Raw genomic sequence first — 21,331 nt, forward strand, 5'->3', positions numbered from 1 at the left:
GCATCTTTACTCCAGTCTTCAGTATCACATGATCTTTCAAAAATCATACTAATATGCTGATTTAATACTTATTTTAAAAACAATAAAATAGTAGTTTTCAAACTTTTGACCGGGACCGTTTATATACTGTATATATCTGTTATGAGGATTAACAGTGTTCTTACATTCATAGATATAGTTTATTTTATTTTTAAATAACTCACCTGCTAGGCATTCAACAATGTCACACAGACTCCAATTATTGTTTTAAGGTATTTTTTTTGCTTGCTTTTTTATTTATTTGTAAGTAACTGTACTCATATTTTATATTTCACAAGTCACAACTATTATATGTTATTTATCACCCAAATTCTAAATAAATAGTTTAGGATTTTTTAAATAATTGCTCTTCTTTTAAGTAGCTATTAGTGGCTTTTTAACACCTACAAAAATTGTATCTGCATTTAGTTCATGTCTAATATGTAAACTTTTTTCAACACCATTTTCTGTGGGACGCTGGTAACAATTCACTAAGGGGAGCAGAATGTCTGTTTGAAACCATCCTGTCATCTCAATTAACTTGTTTAGTGAAGTAAATGCTAGATTTGTTAATATTTTTTAAAGTAATAATTGACAATATTTTTGTCTCTTACATTATTGACCCATACTGAGTCATACCAAAGCAGTGTAATTTAGTGTTCCATGACTATTTTCTGTCATATCTGACCTTTCAAATTAAAATCTGCTGCTGCTACTGCACCTTTAAGACTTTGTATGTAAATTACTATTTCCTCTTTGTTTTTTTATTAAAGTTCAACTTCTATATCTTCTATGTTCGTGTAATACCTGGAGGTCTATGTGCCGCTCACTAACACCCTCCATCTATTTAACACGCAGTATGATGTCAGTTACCAAAGAGGAAGATAAGGAAGAAGCAGTCATCCATTCATCTCCACCTCTTCCCTCCAAACCAGCGACTCCCCCACCTCCCCCACCTCCTCTTCCTCCTGTAAGCCAGGAACCTCCTCCTGCCGCCACCCCTGAATCCTCTTCCTCGTCATCCTCCTCCTCAGGGGAGAGCAGCTCTAGTTCCAGTGTAACTGTCACTGAGACAGGGACGCCAGCCAGACACATCTCAGAGGGAGAGCTGCTGCTCACTCACGGCCAGATGGCAGCAGTCAGAGGTAAACGATCAGTCCAACACACACTCACACACTAATCCTATCCAAAACCTCAGTGTCTACTTAAGCAAATGGACGTCTCACAAACCCACAAACAGAGCCTAAATGTACTATTTAATTATACATATACACTACTGGTCAAAGTTTGTAATAATAAAGTATTTAAAAATGTTGCACTGGTAAGTATTATTGCTATTTTATATATGTGTGTTTTATATATTAATATATTTTCAAATGTAATTTATTCTTCCACATCATTACTCCAGTCTTCAGGCATATGATCCTTCAGAAATCATTCTAATATGATGATTTGCTGCTAAAGAAACATTCCTGATAATTGCTATTAATATATATTTTTTCAGGATTCTTTGATGAATTGAAAGTTCAAGACAAAAAAGTATTTATTTGAAATAGAAATTACATTATAAATATAAATAACTTTACTTTATATGTCCTTGCTTGAAAAAAAAAAAATTCTAGTTTCTTTCTATAAACTTTAGAATTGAAGTATATCATGGTTTCCACAAAACTGTTAAGCAACAAAACTCTTTTAAACATTAATAATAAGAAATCATCATATTAGAATGATTTCTGAAGGATCATGTGACACTGAAGACTGTAGTAATGATGCTAAAAATCCAATTATACATAACAGAAATAAATTGGATTTTAAAATATATTAAAATAGAATTAAATTTTAAGTATATTTCACAATAATATTGTATTTATTGTATTTTTTATCAAATAAATGCAGCCTCGGCTAGCATAAGAAACTTATTTTGTATATATATTTTCCATTACTTTTAATAATTTTAATAATTTACCCTCCAGTCTTTCGATGATACCTACATTTGTTGTTGTTTTTTTTCTCCCCAGTTCTGGAACAGGAAGGAGTCCTTCTGCCTAATTTGGTGACCAGCCTGAACAGCTCCCTGCATGGAGTCCAAGATATGGTGAATGTTTGAATGCAATTAGTCTTAGTAACAGACCCACAGTTGTGTCTTACCTCACCATTTACTAAACAGAATGGAATGAAATAATAACACTGACATGGTTAACCATGAGCTGACAATTTCAGTTTTGGGTTTGAACCTTTAGCCAAAGGTTGGAGGTTCACTCTCAATGAGAACTGGGGAGACAGCCAGTAGCACAGTTATTGCTGATTTAACAATCATCAGTCATGATTAGCGTTGTGGAAAACACTAAATCTGATCAGAATTTCCAAGTCAAAAGTGTTTTGGAAATGTGGGGAAAAAAGCTCATACAGTGATAGAATGCATTACATTGCGCAATAAAACTAATACCACACAGATTTTCCAGATGTGTTTGATTTCAAACAAACCTTTTGTTTTTTCTTTCAGGATTATGATCCACCCAGTGAGGGTCAGGTGATCAGAGCTCCTCGCCTCCCTGCTCATCATGATCCCGTCCTGTCTCTGTTGGCTAGGATGGAACGTGGCCCTGTTACCCAATCTCAGCTGCCAGAGGTATCACATGACTCGTCTGAAGCAGTCTGATTCAGTAATGGTGTTCAGTTCAGGAACAAATCATTCTTTTAAACTGGTTCTTTTTTAAAGATATTTGGTGAAAACTCTCAAACATGTATTTTTTTTATGTGTGAAGACTCTAGGGATTTATACTAGGGAAAAAACATAAATATGTATTTTAAATATTATATAAAGTGTTATCTTACTTGTTAAAATTGCACAATGTATATTTAATTATATATATATAAAATTTACTCTACATATTATATTTACTTTATATTAAATTGACTTCATGTTAAATCTTTTTCTGCCCACCATTAACTGTACTGTAAGATAAAACTATGGCTGTCAGTGGAAAAAATATATTAATAGTCAAAAATCTCATGATTTCCAACCAAACTTTAGAATGTCAACTTTATAATTAATATTTTTTTATGTTTGTAAATTATTTTCTTCAAGTTCAGAGCATTAATATTTCCTTTTTTACAGATTTTTTTGAAGGTTTTTATTCATGTTAGTTCCGCTTTTATCCAGTAGATGGCGCTAGAGGATGTGTTCAAAAATATGATCATGATCATTTCTCTCCTTCTCAGAGATGGTGGGAGGAGGAGAGCAGCGGAGAGGTCAGTGAGGGTCAGAGGGCGCTGCTGACGGCCGCAGAGGAGAGCGTGCTGACCGGACACTCGCTCATCGATCAACAGAGATACACACAGCGCAGAACCACAGAGATCTCACCTCACTCCACGCTCACGTCACCTGGACAAGTGCCCGCTGAAGTCACGGGTATAAAAACATCACTCGAACAATCAACACTTGCTCTGCACATACACACTTTTACTATAGAAAATATATAGATACAACTTTTTTCACACAGAATTTATTACCTTTTTTACGTCACATGCCTTAAGCAATAACAGTAAAGCCAGTGTGACGTGTTAAAGGTCTCTATGTTTGACGCGTGTACTACAAACATATAAACTTCATCTCACTTTTTATATTGTTTTTCCTGTCACCGTTAAACTTTTTTTTGCCGGTCAGATTTCTCTGGCCATTTGGGTGGCCACGTCCCTTTCTTGTACGCCTTTGGGGGTGTTACTGACCCTCCGGTGGGATGTCTCTAATGGGGCATGTCTCACACTACCCGTGTTATGTGGACGCAGGGAATTGAGCTGTTTTTGCTTCAGATTTTGTGTGTGAAAGAGCGAGCTGAGGCTGACACAGGGGAAGCCAGGCGGTCTGGATACTTCATCAGAACTCAGGCTCAGGGAAGCGGGCGGAAATGAATCCCACTCCCACTCTGAGCATCCTCTTACACAGCCTGTGAACGCTGTCCAAACACAACCGCAAAGACGCTGCGTTCTCCCCGCTAATGTTTATTCGATTATTCCCTGCTTGATGTGTGTTCTCCTGATGAAGTAACAGATGAATTGAAAGTAGAGTCTGACTAATATTGTTTAGTTTTTTTTATTTAAGTCTGATTCTGTTTTTGGGAAACTGAGATACAGAACTAATTTGTAGTTCTTGTAATTATTTTAATGGTGCTTTTTGATAAAAAACTAAATAAATTGCTAATAATTATATTTATATTCCATTATTTTTATATTTATATTATTTATATATTAATAATATTCTATTAATAAAAACAATCATTATAAATAATACATTATTTTATAATGCATTCTAAAATTATTATTCATATTAATAATACTACCGTATACTCATGATATATATATCACATATCACCAATGCTGCATTTATTTGATCAAAAATACAGTAAAAACAGTAATATTGTGAAATATTATTTCTAAAAGAACTGTTTTCTATTTCAATATATTTTAAATTATAATTTATTCCTTTCAAGCAAAGCTGAATTTTCAGCATCACCAAGTCTTCAGTATCACATGATCCTTCAGAATTCATTCTAATATGCTGATTTGATGCTCAAGAAAAATGTATTATTATTATCAATGTTGAAAACAGTTGTTTACCTTTTTTTAAAGAATTTTTTTTAGGATAAATAGAAAGTTCAAAAGAACAGCATTTATGTGAAAAATAAATCTTTTGTAACATTATAATGTTTAAAGATAAAAGATTTCTATTTCAAATAAATGCTGTTAGTATTATTATTAATATACATATATGTGTGTGTGTGTGTGTGTGTGTGTGTGTGTGTGTGTGTGTGTGTGTGTGTGTGTGTGTGTGTGTGTGTGTGTGTGTGTGTGTGTGTGGTAACATTTTGAAATCTAAATGCTCAAAAAAATGTTTTTAAATGTTTTATTTTATTATTTATTTGGGGCTGTCTAACTGTTTAGCTTAAGCTGCTATATGTTTCTCACAGTCTACCTTAAATATCAGATTAGAAAAAAAATGAATTTTTGTGATGAATAAAGTCTGTGTTGGACTTCTGGAGTTCTGTATCATGTTCAGACTTGAAATGCTGATTTTTAGCAAATGAATAAAACCTGTGTTGGGCTTATTTAGAGTCAATATTAGTTTGGTATCATGTTTCAAAACTGAAACAGACTCTCCAAAACCTTGCACTGAAAAGAAACCCATGTAAGTAAATAAAAGTTATTAAGCAGAGATGCTTTGGAAAACACTGACCTGTGTTTGAAAATGTTTGCTCTTAAAATGTTTAGTGTACTTAGAGCGTCTGCTGTCCAAAAGTGTGTGGACAGTACATATAAAGTTATGTCCCGGGCAACAGAACGCTGATCCCAAACCTCTTCCTGTGTTGGCCTAAACCAATATTTACTTTCAGCCAAGATCGCTCTGCTCACAGTAAAAAGAACCTCCGTGTTGCTTAGAGACTAGTGCTGCCAAAGAAAAAACACACACCACAGCTGCACGAACAAGAGTTCATCCTTGACAGAGCGAGAATTTAATGCTATTTTGCTTTCCTCTTAACTGCAAAAGAGTCCCCATAACAGAGACAAATCAAAACTGCTGGAAACATCACATTCAACCTGCCGAGAACATTGTTGAATGTGTAAGCATGTTACAGGCTATCAAACTCTATGTATACATGACAAAGACTCTGTTCCTGTAAATATGCATGGTTTAATGATAGAGTTAGGAGCAGTTTGGTGTTATTTATTGAGTTTTATCTTGGGCGTAGAGCACAGATATCAAATCGTACTGTACTTTGCATGCAGTCTGAAATATTCACATGTTGTATCCATGACAACCAGGTACAGTGGTTGAGAACAGCGGACTGTCAGTCAACCTCATGCCATCGGAGGAACAGAAAGAAGCGGAGGTTTATCATGTGATGACTGTCTCCACCCCTCAGCTACAGGACACAGAACATCAGGCAAGTACTCTTACCTGACATCGACAGACGATCAGTTATTTCTTTACAAAGCAAGAGTGATTCATTTCAGCTTATTTTATAACCAGAAAGCACAACTATAATAGCTTTCATTTATGTTAATTAATTTCATTTCAATTAATTTAATTTATTATTATTTTATTCATGTTCATTTTATTATTCAATGATTAAAATGTTTTGGTTAATGTAATTGATCACTTATGATTCAAATGATTAAAAATATGGTAATAATTCATGTATTCATATATTTTATACTACCTTTTAAACGTTTTTAATGTTTTTGAAAGAAATGCCAATCACCATGAATGCGTTTATTTGAAAAATAATTGGAAAATACAGTGGAAACAGTAACATTGTGAAATATTATTACAATTTAATAGTACTGTTTTCTAATTGAATCTATTTGTAAATGTAATTTATTCCTGTAAAGACAAAGCTGAATTTTCAGCATCATTCCTCCAGGCATCAGTATCACATGATCCTTCAAAAAATCATTCTAACGTATTGATTTATGCTTAAGCATTGGTGTCAATTGACCAAAAGCCAATATGGCAGACTCTGATGTCATCATCCAATTGTACTCCCTCATCGTAACAGTCCCACTATCAAGTACCATAATTTCAAAGCTTATAAATCTAAATATTATCCAATTTAAATGTTATTTTTAACGTGATGCCCCAAAATTTTTTTAGTTCAGCCTTCGAAGATTGTCCTCAATTAAAAAACTAAAGGTTTCATGATGTGGGAAAAGTTTATTTTGATATCACAAAAGAAATTAAATTATAGCCAGCAGAACAACATTCATAACCTTTGCAAATCTATTTTTGTCATTTCTGTACCGCAGCATGTAGGACAAGTCAAAGTCTCATGAAAAAAAAAAAAATTCTTTAAATTGCGACTGAAATTATCCAGTAAAGAGCGCTTCCTTTATAATCACTGAAGCTGTCCGTCCGTTCAGCATAAAACCCATTGAGTGCAAATGAATTGAAAAAAACTTTAATTTACATCGCGTATCTGCTTTGTTTATTATAATGAGAGGATCTGTGTGCATGCAGAACTTAGTAAACTTGCGCTATATTTAAACTCCTTCAGCGTTTTGAGCGATACTGAATAAATTCTCATTACTGACTTAAACAACTTCAACGCTGCAAAATCACGTTGTAGGCAAATTGGAGCATCTTTGAACTCACATGACACAAAACGATTCATCCCGAATTCACAAAACATCTTAACTCCGATTAGGTGAACTTATCGATTTAGGAGAAACTCTTAAAAACAATGGCCGTGTCAGTCCTAATTTTAGGACTCCTACATTTTTGCTTTAAGAGTATTTCACAAAGCATTTAAGCTCTAAAACCAACTCCTAAATCTGTGAAAAATTAGGGGTAGTCAAGAGGACTCCTAAATCACAAACAATCCTAAAATGGCTGTTGTTGGCAATCTACTTCAGAAATCCGCAGAAAGACACTGTAACCCATTGAGGCAATAGCCGATATAGCCTTGTGTGCTGAATATTTACCCAATAAATATTTTGATTTATAGAGCTAACGTAAAAGTTAATTTATATTAATTTATACAGGCAAAATGCATAGAGTGATGGAGAATAAAACATTGCCGTCAGTGTCCTATTGTCTGCACTTGTGGGCAGCTCGGGTGACCTGAGTTTGTGTTCCGGCTCGTGTATGTGCTGGAGGAGACTTTTCAAGAGTGATCAATACAAGATCTTGACCAAAAATGCACCTCTTGATAGAAATAACAGTCCAGCACTCTGTAAAGTCTTCTCTAGCTCATCCCAAAGACTTTTAATGAATTTAAGGTCTGGACTGGATTATTCTTCGTTCTTTCACAGTTTGAGCCTGATGAATCTTGACATTGTCATCCTGGAATGTGGCCATGATGTGTATTCCTACATGGTTAATTAGGGTTAGAAGAATTGTTGGCAAACATATAACATGCTAGACACATAATAATCACTGCAAAAATGATCAGACATATCTGACAGATGAGGTCAGACAGAAATCTCCATGGACTATGATGTTTGCGGATGACATTGTGATCTGTAGTGAGAGCAGGGGCAGGTGGAGGAAACTCTAGAGAGGTGGAGGTTTGCTCTGGAGAGAAGAGGAATGAAGGTTAGTCGCAGCAAGACAGATACATGTGTGTGAATGAGAGGGAACCAAGTGGAACAGTGAGGTTGCAGGGAGAAGAGGTAAAGAAGGTGCAGGATTTTAAGTACTTAGGGTCAACAGTCCAGAGCAATGGGGAGTGTGGAAAAGAGGTGAAGAAGTGTGTGCAGGCAGGTTGGAATGGGTGGAGAAAAGTGTCAGGTCTGTTGTGTGATAAAAGTGTACAGCAAGAATGAAAGGAAAGATGTACAGGACAGTAGTGAGACCAGCGATGTTGTATGGTTTGGAGACAGTTGCACTGAGGAAAAGACTGGAGGAAGAGCTAGAGGTAGCAGAGCTGAAGATGTTGAGGTTCTCTTTGGGAGTGACAAGGATAGATAGGATCAGGAATAAGTACATCAGAGGAACAGCACATGTGAGATGTTTTGGAGACAAAGTTAGAGAGGCCAGGTTGAGATGGTTTGGACATGTTCAGAGTAGGGAGAGTGAATATATTGGTAATAGGATGCTGAGGTTAGAGCTGCCAGGCAGGAAGTCAAGAGGAAGACCAAAGAGGAGGTTTATGGATGTAGTGAAGGAGGACATGAAGGTAGTTGGTCTGAGAGAAGAGGATGCAGAGGATAGGAATAGATGGAGGCAGATGATTCGCTGTGGCGACCCCTGAAGGGAACAGCCGAAAGAAAAAGAAGAAGAAGAATGTTTCATTCAACTTAAGAATAAAATTTGACAATAATAGGATCAACAGTTGAGCGTCACACACGATCTCTCACAAAAAAGTCTTAGGCTTGTATATTCTAGATTTTATACAATTCATATATGTACGAGTGGACCGCCTGTATGTGTTCTCTGGTTTTACCCCTCAAATCTGATTAGCTGAGCAACATTCCAGAAGCACTGGAACTTTTAACTGTGTACGACTGAAACTGAAATCAAGGTATTTTATTGTCATTCTGTACATGTTGACACATGAAAACGAAATATGTACTCAGGTCCAGCAGTGTTCTATAATAAATAATATGAATGTTTAAACATACAATAAGTAAAATTGATTAAAATACCTTAATAAACTGGGAATACCTGAAAAAACCTCTTAATAAATAACTTAGCAGCGAGTTTTAAAAAGCAACATTATGACAAAGCTGTGTTAGTTCCATAAAGACTGAGATTCTATTGCTTATTATAAAACGGTACGAAAATGATGGTTGTCTGTGCTCTGTAGTATTTTTTTGGGTACATCTGAGTGTGCGCTAATTTCCGCTCAGTGGCGAACTCTGTCCCTGATTTTCTCTTAATCGCAAAAACAAAGTGGTCTCTTTAGTGGTGTGTGGAAACTCCTGACACCCTCATTAACCCAGGATTCTCGGTCTGTAGGTCACCCATATGTGGGGATTTACCCCCCTGAATGAGGGAGATTTAAACAATGTTTTCCCCCTCTGTTCCAGTATAATCCCTCTGCATACAGTGTCCACACGACGGCCCTCTCCTCCGCTATTGTTCTTGTCTCATCTCCTCTCATTTTTTGTGTTTAGAGCTCCCAGACGGCACAGGAGGTTCATAGACCCGCACCAATCCTGGTGAGGCAGTACGAAGACAAAGAGCAACCAGGTACAAACACATGTACACACAAAATCCCTCAAACATCATCATTTGGTCAGGAATTAAATTAACATACAGAAGGCATACACATACAATTTGCACACAAAAAATATTGATGATTCATCTTACACTACATAGATATTTGTCCGATCATATGCTCCCTAAAATGAGAATGTACGTGTCACAGACAGAACACGTAACATATCATGTTTTATAACTAGGATGTAACTAAAGCCGTAAAAATAAAAGAACGAATGCTTTGATATGTCCCACCTAAACTTCCTGTTTTAACAGGAAATGCACAAAAACTAAAGGATAAAGACAACTGCAACTAGTCAAACAGTTTCCTGGGGCCTGTAAACATGGGCCGCTAATCCAAGTGTCTGTTAAACACTGTTGCAGCTACGTTTCTGAACATTTTTGTTATACATTTTAGGTTTGTGACCAATTTTATGATGGACTGCTCTTAATAATGTCTGATTAAATAGCTTTTTTCAGATGGGGTTTATTCTCAATGTATTCATCGAAAACAGTATTAAATATTAAATATGACTTGGGTTTCTACCTCAATGCAATTCAATGATTTTTCCTCAGTGTATATCAACGTGTCATTTATGTCTGTGTCTCAAAGCATGCAGAAGTAGTTTGGCTCAGCCCCACCTCAGCAAAATTGTGCGGTTTGCTTTGAAGCCTCTAGATGGCAGTGTGCCTATAGGGCAACACTGTCTGCATTGTTCTTTTGTCTTGGTCAGAGCATGATTGTCCACTTCTGTCTGAGGTGTGTGTCCTTGCGTCAGGGGTCCAGAGACGCTGGAGTCAGCTTTATAACCTTCAGTCAGGTGTGAAGGGGCATAACAGAAGACAAATACCTTTGTGACAGCAGCCGTGTAGATGGCATATGCATCATTTAGTTTGAAGGTTAGGACGAGTTGGACAGGTTAAGTATTTGCGTGGATATATATAAAATGAACTTTTTTCTGTTGTCCATTAGTTTGATGTAATCTGTAGACATTACTCCCTCCATAGTCCAACCAGGCCATTTATGCAGAATAAGCTGTCTTAGTTATGATGCCACAACCATAAACATATGGGCATGTAACTCTCCTGTTTTTGTCTAACATTATAAGTAAACAGTAGCCTGGATGCCAGCCAAACTCAGCCCCGCCCACAAAATTTGAGCTTGGGCAGTTTCGTCTGGACTTGATCTATATAGGAGTGATTATGTTCGGACCAATGAAATCATCAGGGTAGGCTTTAGACGATGATGGACAGATGATCAACAGTAATGTAATCATGACGTCATCAAAGGGGCTTGGATTATATTTGTTCAAATCCTAAACGGAGAGCTTGTTTGTATATGCATTCACTTTTACTATTTCTCTCTGAAATGATGATCATGTTGGTAAGTACACAGTGTATCCCAAATGGCAACCTCCCACGATCTCTCTTGAAGCCAAAGTAATGTAAACTGCAATTCATCGACTGGCCACTAGGGCTCCAGAAGGGAGCAGAATCTCATTAAGCCCCATGTTAAAATTCCCAACTTTACAAATTGTGGTTTTGGCCTATACGGCTAATTTTGACCTTCATGACACTTTGAGGGGGTGAATTTTTTTTATAACTCATATTATAACTCGTTTACGTTATATAAAGCCTCTGCATAATTAAGGGAGTGGTTACTTTGAGTGACAGGTGGATAGCCATTTATCATCACCTAAGCTCCGCCCACATCCCGCCTTTTCCCCATTTTCTGTTTTGAAACGAGTGACACGAAATGACTCGCTCGCAAGATGGCAACGCTCAGCTCGTCTCTACTTTACGCTTCAGAACGGCTTATCGGAAACCTATGGGTGACGTCACGGACACTACGTCCATATTTTTTACAGTCTATGGTGTATCCTTACAATTTTTTTATTTTATTTTTTACACCACCGGCAAATATTGTTTATTCCAGCGCGTGTGCAGACAGGGTTGCCAATTTTTACAACAAAACCCGCCAACTACTAGCCCAAAACAATAGCTTCTCAGGGGGGGTTCTCCAGAAAAAAAATGGTGTTCGGGGGATATAATGTGTGTTATTTTGGCAAGGTTGCCTGCTTAAATTCCCATTCATGGGTCTATATATCAAATTATAGTCGCTTCAACCTGCGGACATGGATAACAACCCGCGGAAAGAAAACGTGGACTTGGCAACACAGTGCAGTTGCGCTCTCTTGACATTTGACAACTAACATTATGCGTCGCTTCGTTGCTCTGATTGGTTTTAGTTCTATCCATTTGAGGTATTTCCTGGTTCGGTTGAAACACGCCCCATAATCACAGCCCAAATAAGCTGTATCAGACTCATATTCTGACTAGAATTGAGTATGACCACGTCAGGCTAAGTAAACAGGAAAATGACAGAGAGATGAGCGGTGGGTGTCTGTTGGACGTTAGAACGCTGCAGGACAGCCCTAGGTAAATCGAGCCTGATCAGCCGGCAATTTGATTTCGCCCTGCAGCTCAGTCTGGAAACCTGTACATTAATTTCTACTGCTTCTGTTAAACTTTTGCGGAAACCAATCACAGACTGGCTTATCCACCTGGCAGCTGGCATGTATATTTGGTGGGTTTAACATGACATGTCATAACATCGTTGACTTTTGATCAGGCCTCTTGTAGTCTGATTGGTTGAAGGACTATCCAATTGTGTACAGAGTCATTTGAATAATGCTTGTTTATCACGCATCTTGTGCAGTAGAAAATACACAGCAGACTCCGCAGACCAATGTTCAATCTTAAATTGAGCTTGGTCTGGTGATAGTCAGACAAGGACAGCACTGCAGATTAGACATAATGAAATCTGTGCTGAGAAGGCATTCTCTCTGCCCAGTGCTTTTTATTAAATCTTACATAAGAGAACATTGTGAGCTCTAGTACATGTCCTGGACTGCTTACCCCAATTTGCTGACAAGAACACCTCTATCTCATCAGCTGCCTTGTCTGTCTGTCTGTCTGTCTGTCTGTCTGTCTGTCTGTCTATATCTATCTATCTATCTATCTATCTATCTATCTATCTATCTATCTATCTATCTATCTATCTATCTATCTATCTATCTATCTATCTATCTATCTATCTATCTATCTATCTATCTATCTATCTATCTATCTATCTGTCTGTCTGTCTGCCTATCTATTGATCGATCAATCAAGCTATCATTCCATCTTAAATTTGAACACTGCAGTCTTATGTAACAAACAAACTTCCTGACTTTTTGTACTTTCAGAAAAGTTGGGGGTTTTCTTTCTAGTTCTGATTATAATTAACACACAAAAAAAATCCTTTAATAATCACTTATGCATGTGTGCAAGAAGGCCTAATTCTGAGTGACATTAAAGTAAACCTTGAAAATTGGCCTTCGTCTGTTCTGCATCCTTTTTCAATTTCACTCTTTCCCTTTTTCATGTGTTTTCCTCTCATCTATTAGTTAAAATGTTCTGCTCTGTCCTGCAGACCCATACCTCCTCACATATGTATTTGACATGTAGTTTATACAGATGCACTCTTTCAGTACGAGCCTGTCGCATGTGATTAGTGTGTGATGAGAGGCAGTGTGTGCTGACGGGTGAATGGACGTGATTAGTGTTTGAACGTCAGCTCGTTCTGTGTCATTACATTTGCTCCGAGGATTTTCCCCTTTTCTCTCTCAGTGTGTAATTTGACGCACCAGTGCAAAAGCAGAAAGACCGGAGATGCACCTGTGTTTGAGTGCCTGCAGTTCGCTTCAAACTGCCTGGACATTACATGCACGTGTTTGAGAACCCTCGTATGCTTTTTGGAAAGTTGTCTGTTTGGATAGTTCACTTAAAAATTAAGTTTCATTAATTTACTATACTCTCATATGGTTTCAAACACAAGAATATATTTTGAAAAAAATAGCTAAAGGGTTTATATAAGTAAATGGGTTTCCATGTTGTTTTAGACCATTGACTTCAATTATATGGAGAGTCAATGGTCTAAATGGTATTATATTCAATATCTTTTCCACAGAAGAAAGTATGTTTAGAACAGTTCATTTTTAGGTGAACTGTCCCTTTAAAGCAGACATGCGGTACTATTGTAGCAATCACGACTAGTTGTTTTGCTCAAATCCACAATGTTTTGTTCTGGTCATGAAACTAATTACAATAAACAGCCCATATACCTTGACAAAAGCCTATCTGTTAAGTCTTTTCAATCACTTTCTCATCAGTGTTCGCACAAGCAACCGTTTGTGAGTTTATAAAGGAGGCGAGTGCACTGAAAGTCTTCGCTGAATTTCACACTGCAATTCTATACTGTAAGTACATGACATTAAAGCCTTTTAGTCACAGCTTTAGCCCAGACGAAGGGCCCTGAACAAATAGAGCTTGTGTGACTGCGATCTGCACCTCTGCCTGATCTACAGATGGGCCAATTGTGTTGTCTAATAAAAGGCGTAGTGTGGTACTGTACAGCCAGATCGGTTCAGACATGACCTGGGCAGCGTCCCCTGGTTATACAGCTGCTCTCTTCGATGACTATCTCTCTTTTTGCCCATTCAGAGAAAGGCTGCTCTGTTCAAGCGTCCCAGTTCAGCTTGTAGCTGTGACATTCTGGGTAAAAAGTGATTTAAAGATGCTTATATAATGGTGGACGGTAAACTCCTTGAGGATATGGCAGATGGAGTCTTTGTAATTGGGGTTTATGTAAGAAATTGAGACAGTTGTTTGTGGCTTGCCATTTCAAATCAGTCAATATTTTGCTCTACAAGCTTATATTTTGAATTATTCATCAATTATGAATTATTTATATATTTATCTATAAAATGTAAAATCTAATAAAATCATTTAAATCAAAAATCATAAAAAGTATATATAAATATATATATATATATATATATATATATATATATATATATATATATATATATATATATATATATATATATATATACTTTTTATGATTTTTGTGAGTGTGTTTGTGTGTGAGTGTGTTTGTGTGTGTATATATATATATATATATATATATATATATATATATATATATATATATATATATATATATATATATATATATATATATATATATATATATATATATATATATATATATATATATATATATATATATATATATATATATATATATACTTTTTATGATTTTTGTGAGTGTGTTTGTGTGTGAGTGTGTTTGTGTGTGTATATATATATATATATATATATATATATATATATATATACACACAAACACACTCACACACTATATATATATATATATATATATATATATATATATATATATATATATATATGTATATATATATATATATATATATATTATCAGCTAATATTGGATATCTAGTTTTATATTTTATAATTTTTTTATTCGATTTTTAGAGGTTACATCTAACTCTTATAGAGTTGTCATCTAAGTCTCACTTAAAGTTAATCTTTAAAAACAAATAACTCTGTAAAATGTAATTAGTATGTAAAATAGTACATTAGTATGTAATTGAAAATCCATCTTTTATTATTTTCAAACTTTGTCTTTCAATGTGGTTGTAATATGTAATTTCATTTGTAGCTTTTAAAAATATACATTTCATTTAGTGTTATTATTTTTTAGGTTTTTATTAAATCAATTTATTTGGAAATACATTGTCCTTTTTTGTGATATGTATTCAAAGAGATGATACATAGAAATGGAAAGTTGCACAACCAATGAAAGGGTCTCTATCCCGAGGTGAAAGTGGACATCCGTTGAACACTGGGCTCTTGTGTGTGAAATATTGGCCCCTCTGTGGAGCACAGGAAGGGGGTGAGGGCACACATCATATACACACACACACACACACACACACACACACACACACACACACACATACATACACAGCTCCCCTCTCGAGAGCCGCTGAGATAAACTGTTTCCAAGCTGCTTGGCCGTTCTGTTATTACTGGGATCAAAACATCATTCAAGGAGCTGGGCCTTCCAGGAGAGCCATGTTAACCTCAGCTCTATGTGAGCCATTTTTCTTCATTCGTCATGTCCAGTTCTTCACTAGAATGATAACACACCTACAGCAATACATGTGCCAAATGGGAACAGCTTAATGTGTATTTAGCTTCTATGCAAATACGTGACTTGCATGAATGTGGTGCAGAATTTTGATGCAGATTTGGGCTTGTTGTTATGCAAAGCATGCAGGAATAATCACGCTTCAATGAAGTCACCATGACGGTTTCTTTTCTCATTTTAATAGGCTTATTCTCATTGGAGTGTTTTTTTTATTTTTTATTTTTTAAACACATAATATTCACTTTTGCACTTGAAGCATGCTTTAGTTTGTATTTTTAAGTAGAGATGTCATTAGCACAGAGTAGATGATTGGTTTCCAGGGACAAGAATAATAAAGAAAAAAAAAGTATAGTTTTATTCAGCAAGGACACGTTAAATTGACAGAAAAGACATTTACATTGTTAATTGTTGAAAAAAAAATATTTTAAATAAATGTTTTTCTTTTGAACTTTATTAGTCATAAAAGAATATCCGTTTTCACAAAAATATTAATCAGCACATTTTCAACAATGATAATAAAAAGATTATATCAAAAGTTTCTTGAGCAGCAAATAAGCTTATTAGAATGATTCAGTTTTGACTATTTATTTTTATTATTTCATTTTTTTTTTATTATTATATATTATTTTGTTTGTTTGTATATGAATACTTCAATTCTGGTCACATTATGTACAATATTGTTCTTTTTTGAAGGTATGCTATTTAACTTTTGGCCCTCTAGTGATTAAAAAACTAGATCTAAGAGATATAACCAGTATAGTTGGAAAGGATCTCAAGCTGACTAGCTGAAGACATTACTGTATGAAAATAAGTTATAGCACAGCACTACAACGACCGTAATTAAATCTTTACGCGGAAGAGAAGACAATGCTGAATAAAATCTTAGTTTCTGATATTTTTGGACCAAAATGTATTTTCGCTGCTTCAAGAGATTCTAATTAACTGATGTCACATATGGACTACTTTGATGATGTTTTTATTCCCTTTCTGGACATGGTCAGTAAAGTGGGCATTGACTGCATATGCTCTGGGACTAAAATATAAAATATCTTAAACTGTGTTTCGATGATGAACAAAGGTCTTACAGGTGCGGAACGACATTAGGGTGAGTCATTAATGACATTTTTGGGTTAACTAACACTTTAACAGTGCATGTCAGAGCAAAAACAGAGCCATGGAGTCCAAGGAATTGTCTTTAGACTGCCGAGACAGGATTGTATCGAGGTACAGATTTGGGAAAAGTTACGGAAACATTTCTGCAGAATTGAAGGTTCCAATGAGCACAGTGGCCTTCATCATCCGTAAATGAAGTTTGGAACCACTAGATCTGGCCGCCCAGCCAAACTTCCCCAATCAGGGAAGAAGGGACTTAGTCAGGGAGGTGACCAAGAACCTGATGGTCACTCTGACAGAGCTCCAGTGTTTTTCTGTGGAGAGAGGAGAAACTTCTAGAAGAACAGCTATTTCTGCAGCACTCCACCAATAAGGCCTGTATGGTAGAGTGGCCAGACGGAAGCCACTCCTCAGCATAAGGCTGCCTGGAGTTTGCCAAAAGGCACCCGAAGGACTCTCAGACCACAAGAAACAAAATTCTCTGGTCTGATGAAACAAAGATTCAAATTCTTTGCAAGTGGTATGCCTGGAGGAAACCAGGCACTGCTCATCACCTGGCCATTACCATCCCTACAGTGAACCATGGTGGTGGCAGCATTATGCTGTGGGGATGTTTTTCAGCACTGTGTATTCTGACACCTTTCTATCAGAACCAGCATTAACTTCTTGAGCAATTTGAGCTACAGTAGCTCATCTGTTTGATCAGACCACACGGGCCAGCCTTTGCTCCCCACTTGCATCAATGAGCCTTGGCTGTCCATGACCCTGTCGCTGGTTCACCACTGTTCCTTCCTTGGAGCACTTTTGATAGATACTGATCATCGCTGATGATACAGTTTAGTTCAGAACAAGACACGGTTCATATGAAAAATGGTTAATGTGAAAACTATCATGCTGACCTGCACCAGTATCACACTATACCCGTAGGAGGTCCATATTCCATGAGTAGGAATATAGTTTGGCCCCTTTAAGAGATGTGCAATCCCTATTGAGCTGCCGGTATATTGTGTGTGTGTGTGTGTGCGCGCGAACTGTGCCGCAAGTCATGTGAACAGTGTAAGAAACACGGACTCAGAAGCACGCTTGTTCAGAAAAGTAACCTGCATATTCGTTTTAGCTGATTTTAATGTATTTAGTTAAATAAAACACATGAACTGTAAGTGGTGATGGTGTTAATGATTTACCTCGGATATGAGCTAGAGTGAGCTTGCACTGTATTTGCGCATCATGCTCGGACTTCGACTGCAGAGAATGTGATCAGTGTAAAAACGTGTATATATATATATATATATATATATATATATATATATATATATATATATATATATATATATATATATATATATATATATATATATACTAGGGCTGTCAAAATGAACGCGTTAATGCAAATTAATTTTAACAGCACAAATTTTATCAACGTGCGTTTAATTCAGCGCACATTTTCTGTTTGATTCATGGCGTAGCTCGTAGTTGGATAAATCAAGCGTAGCCATAGACGTAAAGGATGCAGCAGCAAATAGAGATACGGAAAGAAAGGGGTTAACATTAAAATTACTTTTCTGAAACAAGTGCAGTTATAGCCTACATAAGCTACTATATTTTCTGTTTAACTTTTATTAGACTCCAAGTCGAAAGAAACTATATATATATATATATATATATATATATATATATATATATATATATATATATATATATATACATATACAAACCCAATATGTATACAGAAACACGGTAGAAAATGGTCATACAATTCTCAATTACGAATTTCCAGTGCAGTAAACCTTGACTAACATTATAAGTGAACTTTGATGTGTATTATAGGAACTTTTTTTATAAGAATTAAACTACCAACAGTAATGTTAGACCTTTACAGGCATGATAGAAATAGTACATCTTTGTCTTCACTTGAAATCAGCAATCGGCCTGCTATCTGTATGAGGTTTTCTGAAGCTGGTATTACTCTATAAATCATTGCATTATTAATGTTTTTGTTTCAAGTTGTGCTCACTGTGGGGCGTGATCTTGTGTTTCCTCTTCAAACAGCAGTCTAACGCAAACAAATAGTACACACAGTGAGACGCTGTCTCCTCTTTTCACTTCTCATCGCATGGCTCCTCACGGGGAGGCTGCTTTAAACAGAGATGAGAGGAGATTATTTACCCGATGTCTGCTCTCAGGTTTGTGGCGAAAGAACGACAACTTGAGTATGTTTGTTTAAACAAACTTGTTGGCTGATCGCCGTCAACTTATAATGTATACGTGTACAGTTTTGCATAATCATAGGTCTAGTGCTGTTGTTTTGCCTCAAAACTTCACGAAGTAGACGCCACATGAAATGAGAATATAATTGACCGATATGTTTAAATTGTATACAAACGTCTGGCATAAATACTGCAAATTCATCCACTGCAGCTGTAAAGAGCTGTCGACAGTTTTGGCGCTTTAAAACGGTCTGAAACCCTAGCCAGGAGACCACAAACAGGCCTGAAATTGACACTATGCTTTTGCAATGTTTTTCTATTAAAGCAGGAAGTTAAGGAATAACAATCGAACCCAATGAAAGAATAACAAACCAGCAAGAAAGTTGGATTCTCTCTTTGTCCTCACACAGGCCCACACCATCCCATCCCCCCTGCAGTACTATGGGCCGTTCGGATGTAAACTCATGGACCAAAAGCTCTGGAATAACACGCTACATAAACAAGCCCAAAGAGTTGAGGTGAAGACAGCCAGTCTCAGTTTTGCAGTCACCCAGAACCCCACCACATGGAGATGAATGAATAGAGAAAGACAGTAAAGACAGGGAAGCTTTTGAACACTGCCTTTCGCCTGCAAATAAGGCTTGTCTGGTCCAGATATGTAATCTCTGTGACCCGTAATGCTCCTGTGTTGATCTTTACATGTGTAAACAGAGTTCAGCAGCGACCATTCACTTACAACAACTCAGAAAATGGCGGGAGAAACCGTCTTGCTCTAAACAAAACAACGGAGGGCCACAGGCTTAACTGGACTTAGAATGGACTTAGATGGACTAGTGCTTAGAACCAAGAGTTGTTATTTGCCCAGAATTTGAGACAATGTAATTTCATGGCTAGTCAAATTCACATTTCCCACAAAATACGGACGGAAGAAGAGCAACCCAAGTTTACTGATTTTGATATCCTCTTCCCCACTCAGTTTTACTTGACCTTGAAAGTCCTCTGCTTAAAAATTAAATGCTATTCATTATACGTTTGTGTGCTGTCATTTAAGAGCAGCTGTGCTTTAAAAGTCATTGATCGCTCAAGCCAAATGCTGTATTTGATTTGTGCAGTCTTTGTAGCTTAATTGAGAAGTCATGCAGTATAAGACAAAGCTGCCAAGAGAAAAAGCAGGACTGAGAGATGACAATGCAAATCTGTAGGCCGTTGCAGAAATGGACTTTAAATGTACTACCATAAAATGTTACATAATACACATCAATGTACACTGCCGTTCAAAAGTTTGGGGTCTGTAAGATTTTATGTTTTTGAAAGTCGAACCCACTTTATATTAGTTGGCCTTAACTGCTATGTACTATTTAAATTCATTGTTTGATACAATGCACTTGTGTGCATGCATGTGTACTCATCGTTTCAATTGATTTTATTATATATTTTTTTCTTCCAAAAACCTGTGCATCATTGAGACAAAAGTTGCCACATTTACTTCAGAATTTGTACAAAAAAATTAAAAAATAACATTAAAAAAATCCACCACTGCCATCAAGAAACGGACAATATCATATATAATTTGATACTTTCATAAACATTTTCACAGTAGTAACCATGGTATTTAGCAGACACCATGATAAAACAAGACCATTTCATCTGTTACTGGCAAAGTTGTATTCGCATTCAGTCTGTGTTGTCTTGTTCTCCTCTAAACGGTTTGTTTTTGGGTGTGGTATGACAGTGTCAAGTGTCTGTGTAAGATGGGTAAGTGATGACTGTAGTCGGTCTGTTTGTCTGTAGTTCCACACTGACTCCTTATCTGCTGTTGATTGACAGAGACTCGCCTGGCCAAGTTCTTGTTTATCGTCATGCTCCATCAAGTTTTCCCATCTCCTGACCTGCAGATGCAGCAGAGCGATTTCACGGCACAGTTACGGCTCGCCACCCTGTAGAGTCACAGCGGCCGTAACATAACCGTCACAGGGTTCAGCAGACAAAGCTCTCAGATCACTTCTGAAGACTTTTATGGCTTCAGAACTGCTGAATTACAGGAATTTTGCTATGCCGTATTAGATGTTGTTTTGGTTCACAGTAAAATTGCACTAGTTTGCACACCTTGGTTACCCTTTATTTGAAGTTTAGGTTTATAGTGCATTTTAAACATATTCACAATGCATTGAAACCACAACAGAGCTACAATGTTTACATATTTAAAACAAATCAACCTGTGGCTGAATTGGTCTT

General features: G+C 36.4%; 1 protein-coding gene across 4 annotated transcripts in view; it reads left to right on the forward strand.

Moving 5' to 3' along the window:
• Nucleotides 1-21,331, forward strand: part of kiaa0586 (KIAA0586 ortholog) — a 157,239-nt gene that overhangs the window by 105,987 nt on the left and 29,921 nt on the right. For all 4 annotated transcript variants that reach the window (XM_067455911.1, XM_067455910.1, XM_067455914.1 and 1 more), the window contains 6 exons: nt 877-1,163; nt 2,037-2,113; nt 2,522-2,647; nt 3,241-3,430; nt 5,839-5,960; nt 9,634-9,709. In XM_067455911.1, coding sequence (XP_067312012.1) covers nt 877-1,163; nt 2,037-2,113; nt 2,522-2,647; nt 3,241-3,430; nt 5,839-5,960; nt 9,634-9,709 — 878 coding nt within the window. The remainder of the gene's footprint in view (nt 1-876; nt 1,164-2,036; nt 2,114-2,521; nt 2,648-3,240; nt 3,431-5,838; nt 5,961-9,633; nt 9,710-21,331) is intronic.

Source organism: Pseudorasbora parva, chromosome 10 (genome assembly GCF_024679245.1).
Source record: "Pseudorasbora parva isolate DD20220531a chromosome 10, ASM2467924v1, whole genome shotgun sequence".
Lineage (NCBI taxonomy): Eukaryota > Metazoa > Chordata > Actinopteri > Cypriniformes > Gobionidae > Pseudorasbora > Pseudorasbora parva.